The sequence below is a fragment of the Rhinolophus ferrumequinum genome, chromosome 28 (genome assembly GCF_004115265.2).
Source record: "Rhinolophus ferrumequinum isolate MPI-CBG mRhiFer1 chromosome 28, mRhiFer1_v1.p, whole genome shotgun sequence".
Lineage (NCBI taxonomy): Eukaryota > Metazoa > Chordata > Mammalia > Chiroptera > Rhinolophidae > Rhinolophus > Rhinolophus ferrumequinum.
In genome coordinates this window covers 3,405,100-3,424,311 of record NC_046311.1, presented here as the reverse complement: position 1 = coordinate 3,424,311, position 19,212 = coordinate 3,405,100, and the positions used below count along the sequence as shown (strand labels likewise).

General features: G+C 49.7%; 2 protein-coding genes across 8 annotated transcripts in view; one reads left to right on the top strand and one right to left on the bottom strand.

The window, feature by feature from the left end:
* Window positions 1-18,865, bottom strand: part of ZNF774 (zinc finger protein 774) — a 33,474-nt gene extending 14,609 nt beyond the window's left edge. Inside the window, exons 1-3 of one of the 4 annotated variants that reach the window (XM_033100049.1) lie at window positions 18,728-18,865; window positions 16,244-16,414; window positions 13,398-13,471 (exon numbers count right to left, since the gene is read on the bottom strand). In XM_033100049.1, the coding sequence (XP_032955940.1) occupies window positions 13,398-13,445 (48 nt within the window). In that variant the 5' untranslated portion in view covers window positions 13,446-13,471; window positions 16,244-16,414; window positions 18,728-18,865. Of the gene's footprint in view, window positions 1-13,397; window positions 13,472-16,243; window positions 16,415-16,598; window positions 16,739-18,727 lie in introns of those variants that run through there. The other 3 variants (XM_033100050.1, XM_033100051.1, XM_033100052.1) reach the window with 3 other exon arrangements.
* On the top strand, window positions 787-11,470 carry ZSCAN2 (zinc finger and SCAN domain containing 2). 4 transcript variants are annotated; one of them, XM_033100046.1, is made up of 4 exons: window positions 787-1,583; window positions 1,824-1,942; window positions 3,222-3,738; window positions 8,363-9,977. In XM_033100046.1, the coding sequence occupies exons 3-4, from the start codon at window positions 3,333-3,335 to the stop codon at window positions 9,802-9,804; spliced, it is 1,848 nt and encodes a 615-aa protein (XP_032955937.1). In that variant the 5' UTR covers window positions 787-1,583; window positions 1,824-1,942; window positions 3,222-3,332; the 3' UTR covers window positions 9,805-9,977. The 4 variants fall into 4 exon arrangements, with proteins under 4 accessions (XP_032955937.1, XP_032955935.1, XP_032955936.1 ...); XM_033100044.1 differs by lacking the exon at window positions 1,824-1,942; XM_033100045.1 differs by lacking the exon at window positions 787-1,583 and having other exon boundaries at window positions 1,592-1,942.
* Window positions 18,866-19,212: the final 347 nt, after the last annotated feature.

The following is a 19,212-nucleotide window of genomic DNA, read 5'->3' as shown; positions in this document are numbered from 1 at the left end:
CGAACTCTTAGGCTGTTGGAAAGTTTCAGCGGGATCCCATCCCCTCCCCAACCAAACAAATCTTTTTCCTTTCGTGTAAATTTCCATCCCTAGTCAGGATGGAAAAGTGGAGAAGCAAATCTTTGTAACTACATGATCATCCCCAAGAATTATCACCCTCAATCATTTTGGAGATCTTGCATTCCAGGAACGCTGACCACTGGAGAGGGGGTGGCCAGGAATTCTGCATTCAGGCATTGAGTGGAGACTTCTCAGGCTAGCCTGGAGGTGGCGCTGTTTGCATGTGGTCATTAGGGGCTAATAAATTAAGATGCTACCACCAGGGATATAGGATTTAATAGCTGAACCTTTATATCTTTATCCTTGGATTAGTTAAAAAGGTTGTAATTAATAAAAAACGAGTGAAATTCAAATAATTTTTGGAATGGTGCAGAGAATTTTCTAGGAATAACACAAAACTTAGAAGCTATAAAAAGAGAATGACAAATTTGATGTCATAAACATGTCAAAGTTGTATTAAAAAAACACAAAAAAAGCAAACAGCAAACTGAGAAAAGCAGTACTAACTTCTGTGACAAACAAAGGAACCATTTTCTTAATCTACAAAGAGCTTTAATTTAAAAAATGGGACGAAGATATGAACAACCGGTTCATAGAAAATGAGATTCAAATCACCAATAAACATAAAACATTTCTCAAACATTCCTGAAATGAAAATTAAATTTTCGTGCAATGAAATTTAAATGAAAATTAAAACAACAGATGTAGTCATTTGAGTGTGCCTCCAATAATTGCCCTGTACAAAACACACACAATTGTCTGTCACAGACCATTACGAGTGTATCTCTCTCCATTCTTATAGTTCCCCCTCGGATGGGGCAGTCTCCACCGAAGAGGGGATAGACGCAAGAATGTGAGTTCCTAGCAGAAGAGGGACAGGGCTTTCCTACAGACGCCGGAATACCACGTGCCAAAACAAAGAAAGGTGTATGCCGTAAAGCCAGGTGCTAGTATATGCAAGTTGGGGGAAGGACCCCGGGTTCGGGCGACGGGGGCGCTTTTCCTGTGCAGATTCCTTTCCTGCTCAGGGACTGCTTTTGGCACATAGTTCATAGCTGAAAAGGACCTTCACGTCCATCCATCCAACTTTCACTTTTTACAGATAAACATAAGGAGGCCTTAAAGAAGTGACATGACATGTTCCAGGTCACAACTATGGCTAACGCTGGGGTCCTGACCGGCAGCCCGCGGATTTTCTGGCTCTGGTCCTCCGGCACTGCCCAGGGTATCAACCACAAACTCCTCTCCCAGGCCCGCAGCACGGGTGGTCTGGGCGGACTACATCTCCCACAATGCCTTCGACACAGCCTCCCTCCCTCCGTCGCTATATGCGTCAATAGCAGAGCAGAGTTTCCAGGGGCCGTTCTCCTCAGCCAATGAGCACGGCGGGGGGCGGGCCTATCCCGTCCATTGTTCTCGGTGCCCCTCCGGTCGGAGCAGTAGTGACTCCGTAGGGGCCTGCGGTGTCCCGGGCACTTTTGCACGCGGAGCCGCCGCCGGAGCAGGATCTGGTCTCCGAAGAGGTGAGCCGGGAGAGACAGGCCTGGAGCCATGCAGCTCAGGGGAGTAGCCCGAGGCGCGGGAATAACGGGCCTGGAGCCAGTGCTGGCAGCCTACTGGGGGAGGGGCGTCGGGGGCGCTGTCCGCGGCCCGCGGGCCCCGGTCGTCAGGGTGTAGGCGCTGGTTTGTTCAGCTAATGCACCCGGACTCTTCTTGCAGCGGTGGGCTCCTTGCACATCCAACCTTAACTTCTCTTGCCATAGAGACGACATCCCGCGCACCTCGTCATTTTACAGATGGGGAAACTGAGCTCAGAGGGGGCGTGTCTTGCTCCGGGTCACACAGCGAATTAGCTTACTAAGAAAATTTCCCGGGTTCCCAAGTAAGAGTTCAGTTAATCCCTGTTTCTTCCAGTTATTGTGAATACACATTGGGAGGTTCGGTTTTCTTACTAGCATTTCTATTTTGTTCTTTTTATAAAGTTTTTCCTTCCCCGCTTTTTCCCCCCTTTTTTTGTTTGGCGGGTGGCGGTGGGCTTGTTATCTGAGTCTTTATGATATAGTAATGATTTTTAAAGTAATTTTTCATTACTTTTATCCTCTAAATAATTTATCATTTCACTGCTCTCAACATCTTGTAGAATTCCCGTCCACTTTTTTTCCTTATGTATGTGTTCATTTTTAAAGGGAATTGGGGTCATACTGTGTCTGTGATTTTAATGCCTTTCTGCTTTTGCTTTTATCCATAATTTTCATATGAGGATTATCTTAAATCATTAATGATTAACAATCTTTGCCAGCATAATTTTTAAAATATTTTAAAATACAGCAGGGTGCACATTTCTTCAATTTCATAGTGCAACCACTGTCAAGTCAAGATATAGAACATTTCCAGCACCCCAAAGGCTCCTCTGAGCCCCTTCTCAGTCAATACCCCCCAAAGGTAGCCATTATTTCATCAGCATAGTTTTTAATATACTTTACTGTATGGATATGTCATCATTTATTAAATGCTGGACTTTTGGACTTGTAATGTGTCCTTTTTTTTTCAATTAGAAAGAATGCTATGGTTGTGTGTCCTTGCAAATACATTTCTCTTTGCAGAGATGGTTATTTTTAAAGATAAATTCCTGAGTGGCCAAGGCTGGATTGAAGAGTAGGAAATTTTAAAACTTCATACTTTAATGCAGTTGAGATATAGCCTTCCTTCCAGTGAGGCTCAAAGTGTCTTGACATTTGATCTATTGTTAATCCTTAACATGGGTCCGTAGGATAAGAAGGACGGGTGTTATTATATCTACTTAATAGGTGTGGTCAGTGAGGTTGAGTGACTGAGTTGTTTGTTCAGTCAAGGTCACTCACTCTGCCTTACGGCAGGATCACTCAGTCCTGGTTTCTCGCAAGGGCTTTGAATTTCCGATACTCAGGCTTTGGTCTCTTGGAAAGAAAAATGCTGTATATTTTGTGTTTATGCTCCTTCTTCTCTTGCCATAGACAGAGATAGGTTTTAAGGAATAAGCCATTTTCCTTTAAGAGAGACAGGAAACTTGTGTTGATCTGCGGATGTAAGAATCACTTGGTGGCCTCACCCAGGCTGCAGTGAGTTAAGATTGTTTTGGGACAGTTTACATATTGATTCTGGGTCTCTTTCTCATTTCTCAGCTGGGCGACTTGTTGAAATTTAAGGAGGGAAGTGTCTTCTCATAGAGCCTGGCTGGAGAAGACTGACGTGAAAGCCTACAAGCCCAAGTGATTGCCCCAAGGACGTGGGTGATGGCTGCTGAGGTGCCGAGAGTAACCACTCCCCTGAGCCCCTTGGTCCAGGTTCCTCAAGAGGACGATGAACAAGAGGAGGAGGAGGTCACCACCACGATCCTGGAGGATGACTCTTGGGTACAGGAAGCTGTGCTGCAGGAGGATGGCCCTGAGTCTGAGCCCTTTCCCCAGAGTGCTGGCAAGGGCAGCCCCCGCGAGGAGGTGGCTGGAGGGCCACAGGGTGCACTCGGCCGCCTTCGCGAGCTGTGTCGGCGCTGGCTGAGGCCGGAGGTTCACACGAAGGAGCAGATGTTGACCATGCTGCCCAGGGAAATTCAGGCCTGGCTGCAAGAGCATCGGCCCGAAAGCAGTGAGGAAGCAGTGGCCCTGGTGGAAGGCTTGACCCAGACCCTTCGGGACAGTGGTGAGATGCTGAACCTCACAGGGAGAGGGTGGGGGCACCTTCCAAGGTGGGATCCAGGATAGAGCTGGGGACGGTCCCATCTCTCTACGCGGTCTGCTGGCAGTCAGCACACTGTCACCTTTTTAAATGCCCTTGTGTGCAGTGACAGTTCCAGAATTTCAGTATACGAGGGGCTTAGAGGAGTATTCTTGGAGCTATGTTTGCATAGTAAGCATGGTTTTTACTTCTGTGTTTAATCAGAGCGATGGGGAAGCTTATGGAGGTTTGGGGGAGGGGCTGAGGACCCTATAAATCACCTCTTGGCACCTTCACTTGGTTGTGCAATAAACGTCCAGATATTTGAAGTTCCGGCAGTTAGAAAAACCAAATCCTGTTTTTAAAAAGTGATTATTTTTATGAAACCAAGATGAATGATGAGTGAACCAACTAATAACTAGGGTCTTTCTGTAGTATAAAGTCATGCTAGGCTCTTAAAAGAGGAATTACAAACTTGAATTCTTTGCAGTGGTTAATATGTTTGTCTCCTGGGTTACGAACACGCTGTTGGGACCCTGGCCCACCACTGAATTACTCTGCCTCCAACCTGCTCTTCAATTGTAAATGGAACTCCCTTGATGACAAAATATTTACTTCCGATCTGCCAGTGCAGTGCCCCTAGGACTGTTTCAGGACCCATGGGAAATGGCTGCCTGTGTGCGGACGAGAACTGCAGGGGAGAAGTCAGAGAAGGCTTCACAGCGGACATGGAACTTGAGCAGGCTGGGGTAGAATATGGAAAGGAGCAGGGCAGGCAGAGGGGGTGGCATCTAAGAGAAGCTGTGCTAAGCGGAGGCTCTGAAGGGTGGACCAGTGTGACTTCGTTCAGGTGACAGCAAGAAAGGCTGGCTGATGGGGGTGGAAAGTGTGTTTTTAGGAAGTGGTAGGAAGCAGACTTTGGGGGAAGGGTGGGAGGAGGCTTGGACTGTCATTGGCCTCAGCAGGTTCTTGAACTAGGGCCCGAGGCCATGGGAGGAAGCCCAGTTTGGCAACAGGATGTAGGTTTGATTATAGAGTAGGGAGAGGCTGGAGGCAGGAGAGCAGCCAGGAAGCGGCTTAGACATCGGATGTGCAATGATGGGGTTGGACCAAGGTGAGAACAGCAGGGGAAGGGGAGGAGACTGGACATACGTGAGAAAGACCTCGGTAGCAATAGCTAACATTTATCATTCCCTTTCTGTGGGCCAGGCAGTGTGTCTGCCTAGCACCTAATATGCAAAACTCGAGGAAATTTCACCACCTTGGAAGACGGTGAGATTGTTACCACTTCACCACAATGGGAGATAAGCGAGAGAAGTGACTCCCTTAAGACCGTGCAGCTAGCACGTGGCTGAACCAGGCCAAAGCTGGAACTCATGGTCTGAGGACGTGGCCCACGTTCAGAAGCATGTCACTTGTCCGTGATGCGTAGTGACGGTTCCCAGCGGGCTGTGGGAAAAGGGATGCAGGCGAGGACTGGTACAAAAGTGACCAATTTAGAGGCATCTAATCTGGAGGATTCCGAAGGCTGGGAGAGAAGGAAGGAAAGAAAAGGGCAGAGGTGCTGATGACCTGCAGGGACTTGGTAGATGTAAGCAAAGCCGTCCTTTGGAGAACGGGACCGCCCCTGAGGGCCTGCTGTGAGCCCAGCCTTGCCCTGGACACCATGCGTGTCCCTCTGACAGTCCTGTGAGGTGGGTGGGCCTGGCCTTTCCTGGGTGAGGACCTGAAGTGCAGCAAGACCAGCCCTGACCTGAGGTCACACAGCTGGATTCATACCCTAATCTGTTTGCTTCCACGTGTGTTTGGGAGATCCTAGGTTTTCTCTAAAGCAGAGTACCTGGTTTTCTTTGGCCTTGAAAAAGAACTTTGAATTTTGCTCTTGTTTAAAAAAATACAAAAACCTCTCATCCTATTTAAACACTTGGTTTACCTGTCTCCTGACGGACGGGACAAGTTTGGAACAAACGTGCGGCTCTTCTGTCGGACACTGCGGATAGGCCCGAGCGGCTGAGGACTGTGGGCTAAGGAGAGGCCTCGGTCTGGGCTTGTTGTTTGGTGGGGAAGTCCCAGAGCAGAGGGCCAGAGCTCAGCAGGTGTCTCGGGGGATCAGGTGCCCACTGCAGCAGCCTGCCCCGCCCTGGGCTTGCTGCAGGGCTCGGTGGCTTCATCTCTCCTGGGACTCTCCACGACTCGGTTTCTCAGTCCTACTTCTGCCTCGCAGATCATCTTTGTTGGTGTTTGTTTTACAAATGCTCCTGACCTTACTCGTGATTACTCAGGGAAAGCTCTGCAGTTATCTTCATCCCTTCTCAAACATTTACTCAGCAGATAAGACCACTTGACCTAGTCTGTGAGTCCAGCTCGGGACCTTTGGACACGTTTGCCCAGCATGCTGGTTTACTATCTGACAAGCAGGCACCTCTGAGAGCTCACAGTGAAAGTACCTTATTCCGATTAGGACTGGATCTCTCTGAATAAGTTAAGGGGGAAGCTCCTCTGGGTGTTTCCCAGTGACATTTTCGTCCCCTAAATGTCATGCTCTTGTTATTTCACCTGAACTCTTGCAGCAGCCTCCAAAGGGAACCTGCTTTCAGCCTCTTCCCCCTTCACTGCAGCTGCTCCACTTCTGTCTGAGTGATCGGGCACTCTCCTGCTTACAAGTCCTCGTGAGTTCCCCAGTGTGACCTCCTTGTTCTGTTTGGAGCCTGTAGCCCTGTGCGACCTGGCTCAGATGGCCCTTCAGTCGGTCCTCTTCAGTCCCCTGGCTGAAGCCTTTGCTCCATTCAGACCTGATCTTGCTGTTTCTTGAACATACCTGAGCTTTCTAGCATTCACCTGTGCTCCTGAGTTTTGACTCGGAATGGCTTTGTCCCTCCCTGTGTGGTAGCGTCCTGGTCGTCCTTTGACTGCAGACCCCTGGGTCAAGCTGTCCTTCCTTCTGGTCCTTCCTCCCTGGCCCCAGCGCTCATCTCCTCTGCTAGGAGTCTTCCATCCATCTTCTTCTCTTTGGCTTTTTATCATGTTTTATTTTGTTTTCTATTTCTATGAGTACTTCACTTATTTCTTTTAGGAAACTATACAATTCCAGAAGGCAAGGAAACTGCCTTTTTTCCTTTTTCTTTCTTTCTTCTTCTATATTATAGAGAAACGGAGACTGTCAACTTCAAACCTGCTCTTGTCTGCCAGCTGAGCCGAAGAGTCACAGCTGACCTCGTCAGCCCCCTCCAGCATCACCTACTTTCTGTGGGCACAGGCCCCCTGTTTTGAGCTTGCTGCCCCTGCAAAATGCTCCCTCAATGACAACAAATGAACAAGTACATTCCTCTTTCTTAACAAGAAGGGGAGTGGAGAGTGTTGGCGGGTTGTAAAAGTGTATGTCTTTTTAAAGGTACGATTCTCAGCTTCAAAACGAAATCACTTGGAATTCACTTAAGTATTTGAAACGTGTATCATGCAGAACTCTTAGAGAGATGTAACATTATAACGGTACAATGTTTGGCAATCATTCATCTAAACTGATAACAGAGCTCACTGCTGTTTTTATCAGCAGTTAGTCTTTCACGCAGCCAGAGTTCATGTGGAACAATGTCCCCACTCACTCAGGTACGATCAGGTTCCCACCAGGCTTTTCAGGACAGCGCGCAATGGGAAGAGCCCGACTTGGACATAAGCTGGATGGAATCACTTCTGTATTTTAGACCAGTGTCTCTGACCGGGTGTTGAGACACAGGAGTATGTCACAATCAGGTGGGAGGGGCTCTACGAGAATTCTGAGCCTACCCCCCACTAAAGCACCACAGTTAGTGACCAGGTTCATTGGCATAAATAAATTACAGTAAATTCAGGTTTATCCGCAGACTGACATTAGTTTTCCTCGCACTAATTCTGATATGCTTTTTAGAATGGGAAGGAGGAGGCCTCTAGCCAGGCAGGGGGACATCCCGTGAACAGCCACAGGAATGTGCTGTGCACACGAGTCGAGAGTGTGTGTCCAGGGATGGAAAATACAAGAACCACTGGTTTAAACTGAGCCACAGCGGCAGCTTTTGTCTACTGACCCATAAGGGAAGGGTCCTACGGCAATTCATGAACTGGTGAGCGAGTGGCATTTGGACAGTGGTCTCACCATTTTGGAAAAACTAAAATTGGATCCCTACTTCATAAGTTACACAGAAATAGGTCCCTGCATCTCATAGGGAAATTTCTGATACCAACTGAAAACTCATTTATTCATTTATCAAATTTAATTGAGCACTTACTGAGCATCAGGCACTGTGGGGAGCTTTAAGGGTCAGTGTGCACTCTGCTACTTTCCTTTGATTAGGATGTTCAAATTCCAACCTGCCCTCATTTCCCAGTGGGGAAATAAGTAAAGACAGAACTCACAGCTTTAAGACTTAGACATTCTGGGAGATTAACAGAAAGTTTGAGGCCTGGTAACTAGATAACCAGTTAGAAGGAAATCAACCTGGTTTTTAAAAGTTTTAAGGATTCTTTAGCCTCTTTATTTTCACTACAAGTTGAATTTTTAAACATTTCCCTTTGGGCTTCCTTTTCTCATCACTGTAGGGAATTGAGTATAAATTGTACGTTTTTCTTATTTCAGATTTTGAGATCCAGAGTGAAAATGGGGAGAACTCTAATCAAGACATATATGAGGACGTGGAGTCACATGAGATCTTCTCAGAAATGCCCAAACTGGAAGGTGTTCAGGAGTCTGACTGGAAAAGTGACTTTGAGAGAGACTGTGGCTCCAGCGGTCCCCAGGGAAATACCCCCAGTGAGGACCACAGGGAGATGCCATCCCAGGGCAGGGAAGCTGGACAGCTCATAGGCCTTCAGGGCACCTACCTGGGTGAGAAGCCCTATGAATGTCCCCAGTGCGGGAAAACTTTCAGCCGGAAATCCCACCTCATCACGCACGAGCGGACCCACACGGGAGAGAAATACTACAAATGCGACGAATGTGGAAAAAGCTTTAGTGATGGTTCAAACTTTAGTAGACATCAAACGACTCACACTGGGGAGAAACCTTATAAATGCAGGGATTGTGGGAAAAGCTTTAGCCGGAGCGCAAACCTCATAACCCACCAGAGGATCCACACGGGCGAGAAACCCTTTCAGTGTGCCGAGTGTGGCAAGAGTTTCAGCAGGAGTCCCAATCTCATTGCTCACCAGCGAACCCACACGGGAGAGAAACCGTACTCATGCCCAGAGTGTGGCAAGAGCTTTGGCAACCGGTCCAGCCTTAATACTCATCAGGGAATCCACACCGGAGAAAAGCCCTACGAATGTAAAGAATGTGGCGAAAGCTTTAGTTACAACTCTAACCTGATCAGACACCAGAGGATCCACACAGGGGAGAAACCGTACAAATGTCCCGACTGTGGGCAGAGGTTCAGTCAGAGCTCAGCTCTCATCACCCACCGGAGAACTCACACAGGAGAGAAGCCCTATCAGTGTGGCGAGTGTGGGAAAAGCTTCAGCCGCAGCTCCAATCTGGCCACGCACCGCAGAACCCACTTAGTGGAGAAGCCCTACAAGTGCGGGGAGTGTGGGAAGAGCTTCAGCCAGAGCTCCAGCCTGATTGCACACCAGGGGATGCACACGGGCGAGAAGCCTTACGAGTGCCTGACATGCGGGGAGAGCTTCAGCTGGAGCTCCAACCTCATCAAGCACCAGAGGATCCACACAGGGGAGAAGCCCTACAAATGTGGCGAGTGTGGGAAGTGCTTCAGCCAGCGCTCCCAGCTAGTGGTGCACCAGCGGACCCACACAGGCGAGAAGCCCTACGAGTGCCTCATGTGCGGCAAGAGCTTCAGCCGGGGCTCCATCCTGGTCATGCACCAGAGAGCCCACTTGGGGGACAAGCCCTACAGGTGCCCCGAATGTGGCAAAGGCTTTAGTTGGAATTCAGTTCTCATTATACACCAGCGAATCCACACAGGGGAGAAGCCCTACAAATGCCCTGAGTGTGGCAAAGGCTTCAGCAACAGCTCCAATTTTATTACACATCAGAGAACTCACATGAAAGAGAAACTTAGTTGATGGGGCAAAGAGGGAAAGTGAGGAGACTGGCCCAGGAGAGGAACCTATCACACTGCCCCCAAGTAGGGACGTCTCATTAGAAGAGCCATTCTTCTAGAATGGTCTTTTGGGATTTTTGCCAGAATCTCACCCCTGCTCAACCTCATTCCTCGGATCCCATCATCTTAGTGGTCGGAATCAAACTCCCAGAACAGAGCACAGGAACGGAAAGCTGGAAAGTTGGGTATTTTTCTGTTTCATTTCATGGCTTGGTTGGCTCCCTTTCTCCTGACCCCCTGTACCTCAGTTTTCTCTTTGGTAGAACAGGGGGAGTGTTTCTCCTTGTGGAACAGAAGACAGCATGGCCCACAGCCGGCTGAGTCCTCAGAGAAATACCAGAAATCTATGAAGCTGCCACTTTGTGGGGCTAAAGTTAAGGTGCCTTCACCCCGAGCTGTGTTCCAGGCCCCCTGCCCATGTCAGAAACGGCTTTTCCGGACTCTGTTCTGGGCTTTGATTTCAGGTACAGGTGGAGGACCTTCTCCAATCCTGAGTCATCACATGAAGGTCAAGTCTAAAAGGTTTCTCTCTAGAAAGTGTCAGAAACACCAAAACACAAGGGAGTATGTCTTGGAACCAGTGTCTCAGTAGCCTTTGCTCTGATAAGAGGTGGACAGGCCCTACCAGGAAAGGAGTGCACTGCGGAGATTTACACTTGTGCTTTTGTCTCTGCTCCTGTCCTGTGGTAAGCTGGCTGCCGGGGGATGTACCAGTACTTGTGGGGCTTTGCGTTTTGAGTGTGAAGTGAAGGCAGAGACCCTCAGCTGTCTAGCCCTGCCTGGTGGACGGTAGTTTCTGTCTCATCGCGGGAAAGCCATCCTGCACTTTGAAGGGTGGGCTCGTGTTTACTCCACAGACACACAGATAGTGATATCCCATAACTGTCACTCTACGCACTTGTCATTTCCTCGTTCTTCTGTGGATTCTATACATGCAGAGCTAGAACTCTGTCTGACAGCTTTCATTTACAAAGAATGTTATTTTTAAGTAAGTGTTGGTTATGAGGACGTCATCTGTCCTCTGGAGAGATCTGGGCTTGAACCAGAGGAGTTGTGCTACAGAGGTTGCCCTTGATTTTGGGGTGCCACGAGGGCTTTGTTCTTAGGTCCTTGAACCTTCCAACTGTAAAGACGGGCATGAGAGCTGGTGAAGGGGTTTGTTAGGAGAGGACAGTAGATAAGGAGTCTCTGGGAAATGTGAAACCGCCGCCTGGTATGCACGGGGCCGGCGCTCGGAATGGGCCTTGGTTCTTACAGGATGGATGTGGAGCGTTGCCTAATAAAGTGGAGGCCCGTTCGTTTCCTGAGTCTGTCTTTTAATGTGTTAGAAACCTGAACTTGACTGTCGTTAGCAAACACGCACTTCACTTCCCCACCCAGCTCCTGCCCTGGGCTGAAAGTGGTCCAAGGCCTGCAGGGAGTAAAAATCAGTGGCTTCAAAGAACACACTGTTGGGTGAACCTAGAAAGGTGTGTGCTTGAGCAGTGCACACACCTTTCCAATGTCCACTGCCAACTCTACAACCAGTCTGACAAACAAGAGTTGGAACCCTCTGGCCATTCTCCTCAGACCCCTGCCAGCTCCTAGGCTGAGCTCACCTGCTCTGAGAACCTTGAACCTGTCCGGTGTGGCCTCCCTTAGCAGCCCACCCCCATGCGAATAACCTTCTCTGTGTTTCTCCCTTCCCTTCTCGCCCCCACGCTCAGCCCAGAGGTGTGTCAGTGTGAGTTCTCCGTCTCTACCCGCACTCAGCCTGCACCTCGCTGCAGGACCAATCAGGACCTTGTTCCATCAGCGAGGTCCTCTCTTGATTTCTGGTCTGGCCCTCTCCCGGGCTTCCTCCTGCCTCTCCGTCTTTTCTCTCTGTGAGGAGCACAGCCATCTACCCGGCCACACCCAACCCCAAACCTGGGAGTCCTCCAAGCCTCCTACCTCCTGGTGTCCCCCAGAGTCATCAGAAGCACGCCCTGCAAATCCTGCCTCCCTACTTAACCTCTCCCAGCCCCAAACCCTCCGTGTCATTCACACCCCTGCTGACAGGTGCAGTTGCCCGACTGGTGCCCCAGGCTCGCTCCACCCTGCCTCCTGCGACTCCGTCCTCCCTGTAGTGGTCAGTGCGAGCGTTCTCGTACAGCACAGAACTAGCTTGTCTGTACCCACCTGAACCCCCCGGGGCTCCCCATGACCCTCAGAAGACCACGCTCCTGCAGAGCAGACAAGGCCTGCCTTGCGACCTCTGTGGAACTTCGTCACCACAACTCTATGCCCCCGGCAACCCCCCCGAAGGTGCCTCAGTGGGCCTTGCCTTGTCCTTCTGCTCACTCTGCTCCATTTTCTGGAATGCTGGGCCTCCCTGTCTGTGGGGGGCACACATGCACATCTTTTGAAGACTCAGCCTGGGTACCCCCTCCTCCATGAGGCCTTCCCTGCACTTCTCTGGCAGGCCTGACCCTGCCCACCTCACCCCCACCCACCTCACCCCCACCCCCTCCAACTTCAGTGCCTGGGACGCGTTGCATGGACTTACACATCTCCCTACATGATTCTCCCACTTCTACTTTGCATGTTCACACTCATTCTGAGGTCCCCAACTCGGTCTCCAGCACGCGCCTCAGGGCCTGGGATGTGATAGGAACTCAGTCAATATTTGCCAACGGAGTTCTCTTCATGGAGTTACATACATCTAAATGGCAAGAGGCAGGGGGAGCCCAAAATTCTGACCTGGTCAATGATTAGGTTTCCTACACTGTCCTTTGGTAAAACAATAAATTTAAGTTACTTTTAACTTCAGTGCCCTCTCACCTAAGTTGCGATCGATTTCTATAGATGAATGGAAACAAAGCTGAAGACATTTATAAAACCTAACCAACCAGTATCCTAATGAAACAACTTAGATTTTTGAAATGTCACAGATCATCAAAAGCTAGTGAAAAACCATGTATCATTACTATAGCCAACCTTGTAGAACACAATCTGTCTTCCGTCCAGACAAACAGAAATGGAGGAGACTCTATCTTACTCTTTAATCCCAGTGTATTCATACAACCATATCCCGAGACCGTACCCCTTATTTTAACCTTTTTGTTGAAATATAACAAAAATGTACCACTCGTTGAATGGCTACAAATGGAACACACAAGAAACAACTCAGCAACACCCCAGAAGTGCCCCCTCAGCTCCCCTCCCAGCCAAGACTTTGTCCCCCCGATCGCACTCTGAAGTTGGTGGTGTGGCAGACAGAGTGTCGGGAGCCGGACAGACCTGGGTGTAGCCACACTTGTGCCACAAATCACATACCCTCACTCTTATCAGAGATTTTCACCATTTGAGGCAGGTCCTAATGAGACTTCCTTATTTTTTTTCCCAGGGAATTTTACTTCCCTTTGGGTTGCACTGACAGTTTTCAATAAACCACAACAACTCATAGAACACAATTTATGGAGCAATAACTCTGCACGTCTCACTTAATCTTAACAGCTGTATGACGGAGGTCCGTGTCCCCACTTCCCAGCTGAGGAAGGGGGAACTCAGGGAAGAGGTGAGTAAGTGACTTACCCAGCACCTGTTGCTTAACCACTCCAGTCCTGAAGTCAGTTGATCCATTGCAATATTAAAGCCACGAAAAATACCTGGGGAACAAATTGAGAAGAAAACAAAACATAAAATAAAAATGATGTATCAAGCAACTAGCTTGAGTCTTCTCCCTCCCTAGCGAGTATCAGGATGATCCACAAGTGTTAACTGGTCCTTCCTTGCACATGACCAGTGGCCATTCTTCCCAGCCCTTTATCCCCCATGGGGGTCCTGTCTCCTAACCAGGGAGTCCAGCAGCAGCCCAGTGTGCTGGGTTTGCTGCACCCACAGCCTCTCACAGACAGCCTTGGAGTTTTTCAAATGCAGGGCTGTTTTAACCTCTCTGCTGCCTGGGAGCTATTTCAAATCTCTGGACAGAACATTAGGATCTTTCCTTCTCTCACCCTCTTCACTTGATAAAACAGACCAAGCCCATAGAGGAAGGAGAAGTAGAACTGTGGGATGATGGTCAGATTTTGAGACAAGATTTCAGAGCCTGGTGGAGAGCAGGGCTGCTGGTTAATTCCCTTTGGCTTTCCGCCTAGTCATTGGTGCAAATGAGCTAAAGCCTCTGGCATCAGCAGAGGTTGTGTCTCCAGGGCCTACCTGCCCTGGCTCCCTCTCTCCTGCTCCCTCTTCCCAGTGTCCCAACTGGGAACTTGCCAATGGTTCACAGGCCCCAGGCAGCTGTAGAACTGGCTCCAAGGAAACTCTTCGCATGGGCTCCTCCTGGCTCACAGGTCCTGACAGGCACAGTGTCCCTGCTGTTTGTTTACACGGTTGGTGTCTGAGGGAAGGGTGCCTGCCAGGAGGCCTCAGGGAGGGGGACATCATGGTAGATTTACCACAGCTGAGTTCTGGTCCCCAACTTTTCTGGTGCAGACTAGATTTCCTCAGTACACCCCGAGATGACCAGACCCTGGGTGGCAGGCTCCTGTTAACTAAATTGCAAAAAGACCAGTGGAACCCAGAACCCCAATTATTATTAATTCACAGTGGGGGACCTCCTATACTAAGCCACCTTCAGAAAACCCCTTGTGCTTGTTCTCAAGTAACTTAAATGGTGGCTTGGTGATCAGACAGTGGTTGATCAACATGGAATGAAAGAAAGGGATTATATGAGGGACAGATAGACACCAGCTATGAACCCCTTCAGGTGACAAAGGCTGCCCTTCAAAGTCCCACTTCTCTTTCCTGCGCCTCCCAATGCTGTCTGCTCAGTGCCCAAGATTGACTTGTTAGCTCTTCCAGGTTTCCCGGCTGAACGTGCCTTCTGCTGATAGGTTAGTATCAGTGGTTAAGTTGGAATTAAGTGGATGACCCAGTGGGCCTAGGAAACATTAATCTCCATTTATTGCATGTGCTTGAAATTAGTTGAATTCTTACAGGATAAGCTTATTTTCCTCATCTAAAAATCCTTTCTTCTTATGCACTATTTACAAATACTTCTACGCCATGTTTTTCAAAATACATCAATGATCTAGAAAATGAACTCGTGCTGAAAACTGACCTACTGGCATTTGCCTCTCTCATTGTTCATATTGTTGCCCTTCAGAGTTATTAGCTCCTGTCTGTCTCCCTTCTCCTCCTGTCCTGAAATGTGTGGTGTAGTAGATGGAGTACTGAGAGCCCAAGGAAGCTGACAGACCTGGTTCTAGACACACTTGTGCCACTAACTAGCAGAGTGACTGGAGCACATCACTTCTGGAGGCCTCGTTTTCCTCATGTGCAATACTGATGACAACACTCGCTCTTCCTATTCCAGAAGGCTGCTGGGATGGGAAAAGGAAGTCGCTCTGTACGGCAGTGAACACTGACCTCCTATTCTCTGCGGTAATATTGCTAACTCTGACCTCGACATAGCGTGCTTCCTCCAAAGAATGTTCCGATCTAGGTTTCTAAGACCACCTGTCCTCTGAGGGACCAGGAAGCTACAACTGGGAAGCATTCCATGTATGTAACTATTGAGGGTCCTTTACTCCCATTTTTGGGGAATGTGGCTCACAGCTCAAGGACATGTATGCATGTCTTCTCCCTTGAAGTACTGGGTGTGACATAATGGTGAAGGTGATACGAGTTGTGTTTGGGGCTACCCTTTCCATGCTTGAATTTGCTTCTGGTCAAAATTCCATGTGCGCGGGAGCTCCAATTTAAGGGAACGGGCAATGGACTTGGATTAGTATTAGTCAATTTTCTTTTTTAAACAATGGTTTAAACAAAGATTTCCCGGTGAAATCTTACAATAGCAAACATGTGAAAGCAGAGCTGTTCTGGTGATGGGAACCCAAAGCCCTCTCCTGGGCTGGAACTTCGCCCACCTAACCGGTCCCTGAGGCAGCCCTGGGAAACTTCTGGGCTGGTCCAGGGAATGGTTTGAAAGCTAGATGTGTGCGCATGCTCCAAGTGCTGGCCTGTTTCCACAGTAGCCCTGTTGGAACCCGTCCCCGAGATCAGAGGAGAAAAGAGCTCTCCATGGCCCAGACTCAAAACGGGGCTGGAGACTCCCTGGACAGCCCTCCTGTCACCCCATCCTTCCCTTGCCCCACCACAGGCTGCCCCTCCTGTGGGAGAATCACAGCTTCACCCACCTTCCGTTGAATTTTGGACCCTTCCTCTGTTAAACAGGGCATGAGACCTACTACGCACGATTCATTGTCAGATCCAAACCAGATGAAATATGTAAAGTAGGTACTCAACAAAGTCTCGTTGCTTGCCCCTTTACCTTGAGGCTGAACCTTCTTCCTTCCTGGGTGCTTCCAGCTGCCCGACGGTATTTCTTTCCAGTCATATATGTTTATATTTTGACTACACCTCCATTTAGCACTTACCACACTGGACTGGAGTTACTGAGGTCGTTCACAGCAGCCTTAGTGAAAGCATCCTCTGCTGGACTGCACTCCTTAGGAGGAGTGTTTTGCTGGGCCCAAGGCAGATGCTCCACAACTCCGGGTTGAAGCATAAATGTCAGTAGTATCCATCTCGAATGCCCCAGGGCTGTGCTGGCAGGAAAAGAGAAAGTGTGTGTGAGGTGCTAACGCATTACCACAGTGGACAACCACACGAGAGGGCTTTCTGTGGCACAATAACCGGAGTCTCAGCTCCACATTGCGAGGCCTCGAGCCCAAGCCGCCTGTGCTCCCTCACCTGTGTGATATGGATAAATGGGGACTAACGGATAAATACCCGCTTTCAGCTGTAAGGGACCCTCTCAGGGCCGCCGGGCCGCGTGAAGCGAGAGGCCGCCAACTCCTCTAATTCCCGCGACAGTCGGGAAAGCCCGACAACCACTGTCTATCTCTCCAGCAGGGTCCCTTATAGTAGTGGCTTCGGACTACAAACTATGCAGCTGAAGTCCCACCTGTCACCGATTCGTCCGAAACAAAAGGGCGCCTACGCCGTCCCCACATTTTATTGGTTACGCCTGCTGCCAGTCTGTGGGCATAAGCAGAGGCTTATGGGAAATGAAGTCCGGCGGAGCCCGAGTCCTTCTGGGGTTCGCGTTTCCGCTTCCGGTGTTTAGTGGCTGCCTGAGTCCCCAGATCCCGGGTCTGGAGTACGTTCCGAGTGCCGGGGGGTGCAGGCACCCGCAGCCGCAGGGACTTGGCGGGCGGGAGCGGGCCAGGACTTAGGGTCCAGCCGCACCCGCACAGGCCTCGCGAGCAGACCCCGGGGCACAGTGCGCCCCTCATGCTAGAGGCGCCTTCCTTCCGCCACCCACCTGACCGGGCGGGGACGATCGCGGCCCTGCAGCGTTAGCAGCGACGTCGTCCCCAGGGCCCGCGTTTACCCCATAAAGCTTCCAGAGTAGGTCGCCCACCGAGCGGAGTGGCCTTCCGGTGTAAGTCACGCTCTGCAGGCTAGTCACCCAGGCCACGGTCAAAGCGCCAAACCACTGCCCATTTCCTGCCATAAACCAGCTGTGTGACCTGGGGCGAAACCCTGGGGATCTCTGAGCCGTGACTGCCTCAGCTTTGATTACTGCAGACGGAGTATCTTAACTTTCCCGTAACTAACACATAGCGAGTGTGTCTTTATTGGCCTTGCTCTTCAAGCCTGTAATCTTCACCACAGTAAATCTCCCTGTTGGGGAGAGTTCTGATGCCAGGACTGAGGAATCCTGAAAGGGGCGCCCAGAGCTGAGAACCCAGCCCAAGAGGGCAGGGGAGCGGTCAGAGCATTTCCATCTCTGGACTTAGAGCCGGCTCCACCCGGGCGCTGCTCTCCAAGGTGCTGCTACCTTGGGCGCCGTCTTGTCTTGCCCTGCGCATTCACACTGCAGCCTTCACTGAAGAGCAGGGAAAGGGAGGGGGGGCCGGTTTATTGTCCCTGTTATCTCCAGCAGCCCATCCTCATTCTTCAATACGGATCCCTGGCATTTTCTCAGCCTTCAGTAAATTGTGATGCAAACCCAGCTTCCAGCTACTCTACTTGCCAACCAGACCACCAGCCCCCTGACCTCTCCTATAAAACTTCTGGAGCTGCCTCCCCAGTGACAGAGGGCCAGACTCCACAGGCAGCAGGACATGAGGAGGGGACAATAGGAAGGTTCTTTCCTTCACCTCAATCCTGCCAGGCTAACACTTGTGGAGTTCAAGCCAGCCCTTCTTTGACGGGACAAAGACACAAGAGGCAGAGGAAGACTCTTCTGCTTTTGAACTCAGTCGGGCTGGTCCCCAGGAGCAACCGAGACGCATGTCCTCTAAATGGCTCCTTTCCCCAGCCCTGCCTGATCCTTTGGCTCTTGGTCTTTCTGTGGAGGACAGCAATGGTGACCTGGGGACGATGAACAGCTTCCAGGTGAGCCAGCCTTTCCTCTTACTCAGGTCACCTTTTACTACTTGATTGGGGCCCCCTGCAACTAACACACTTGCCCATCAGAAATTCCAAAGGAATTTTACCCAGCAGGGAGGCTCAGGAACTTTACAGATTAGGCTCCAAAATTTCATCAGCCTGTGAAATGCGGCCTTCGCACTACAGCTAAGGTAATGAGGGATTGTATTATAGTCTTTCTTTTCCTTGACCCTGGGATCGTAAGATTATACTGATTTACTTAAAAGTATTGGTTACTTCCTTCTTTATGTATCTGGATCTTGGTATGTAGGATGGTGTAGTGGGGTGGGGGGAGCTTCAGACAGCCCTGAGTTCAAATCCCAGCCCTGCCATATACTACCCATGTAACTGAGCAAGTATGAAAAGTTTCCAGCACAGGGCACAGGTGTTCAGTAAATGTTAGCTTATTTCTTCCTTAGCTTTCTCTTCCCCTGTTCCCTCCCCGTCCCCCTTATTGCATTTATAAGCCAAAGGAAACTTACTTGTTGGTTTCTTCTGAGTCTGTTTGGTCCCCTGCCTTCTGACTCAGGCAGTATAGAGGCATTTTGTCCAATGGCAGCGAGTTTTGAGTAGACGTGTTATGTTTTCTCAGGAGTTAGCGACATTCGGTGACATGGCTGTGTATGTCTCCCAGCAGGCACAGAGGCGACCAGAAGCTGGACAGAGGAACCACCTGGAAATAAGTAGGAAGAAATCTGCAAATGGGGCCTTGCGAGATAAGAATGCATTTTTTCTTTACAACCATATTAGCTGTGAGGTTTCTGTAGTATTCACAACCCCAGACCTTTTTGGGTTGAATTCTTAAAATCCATTCCTTCCTTCGATCCTGCTTGAAAAGACGTGTAAATCTAATACCATAGTCAGTGCTATCAAGCGTGAGCTGCAGGAATCTGGAAAGGATGCTGCATTGAAGCCCATCTTAGGAAGATGGTCGGTAACGCCGCTGGCAGGTGCTGGGGTTTTGTTA

Coding starts and splice junctions, on each gene's coding strand:
- ZSCAN2 (XM_033100047.1), top strand. CDS start 3,333: ATGGCTGCTGAGGTGCCGAGAGTAACCACTCCCCTGAGCCCCTTGGTC. Junction 3,739..8,362: donor CCAGACCCTTCGGGACAGTG/GTGAGATGCTGA, acceptor TTCTTATTTCAG/ATTTTGAGATCCAGAGTGAA.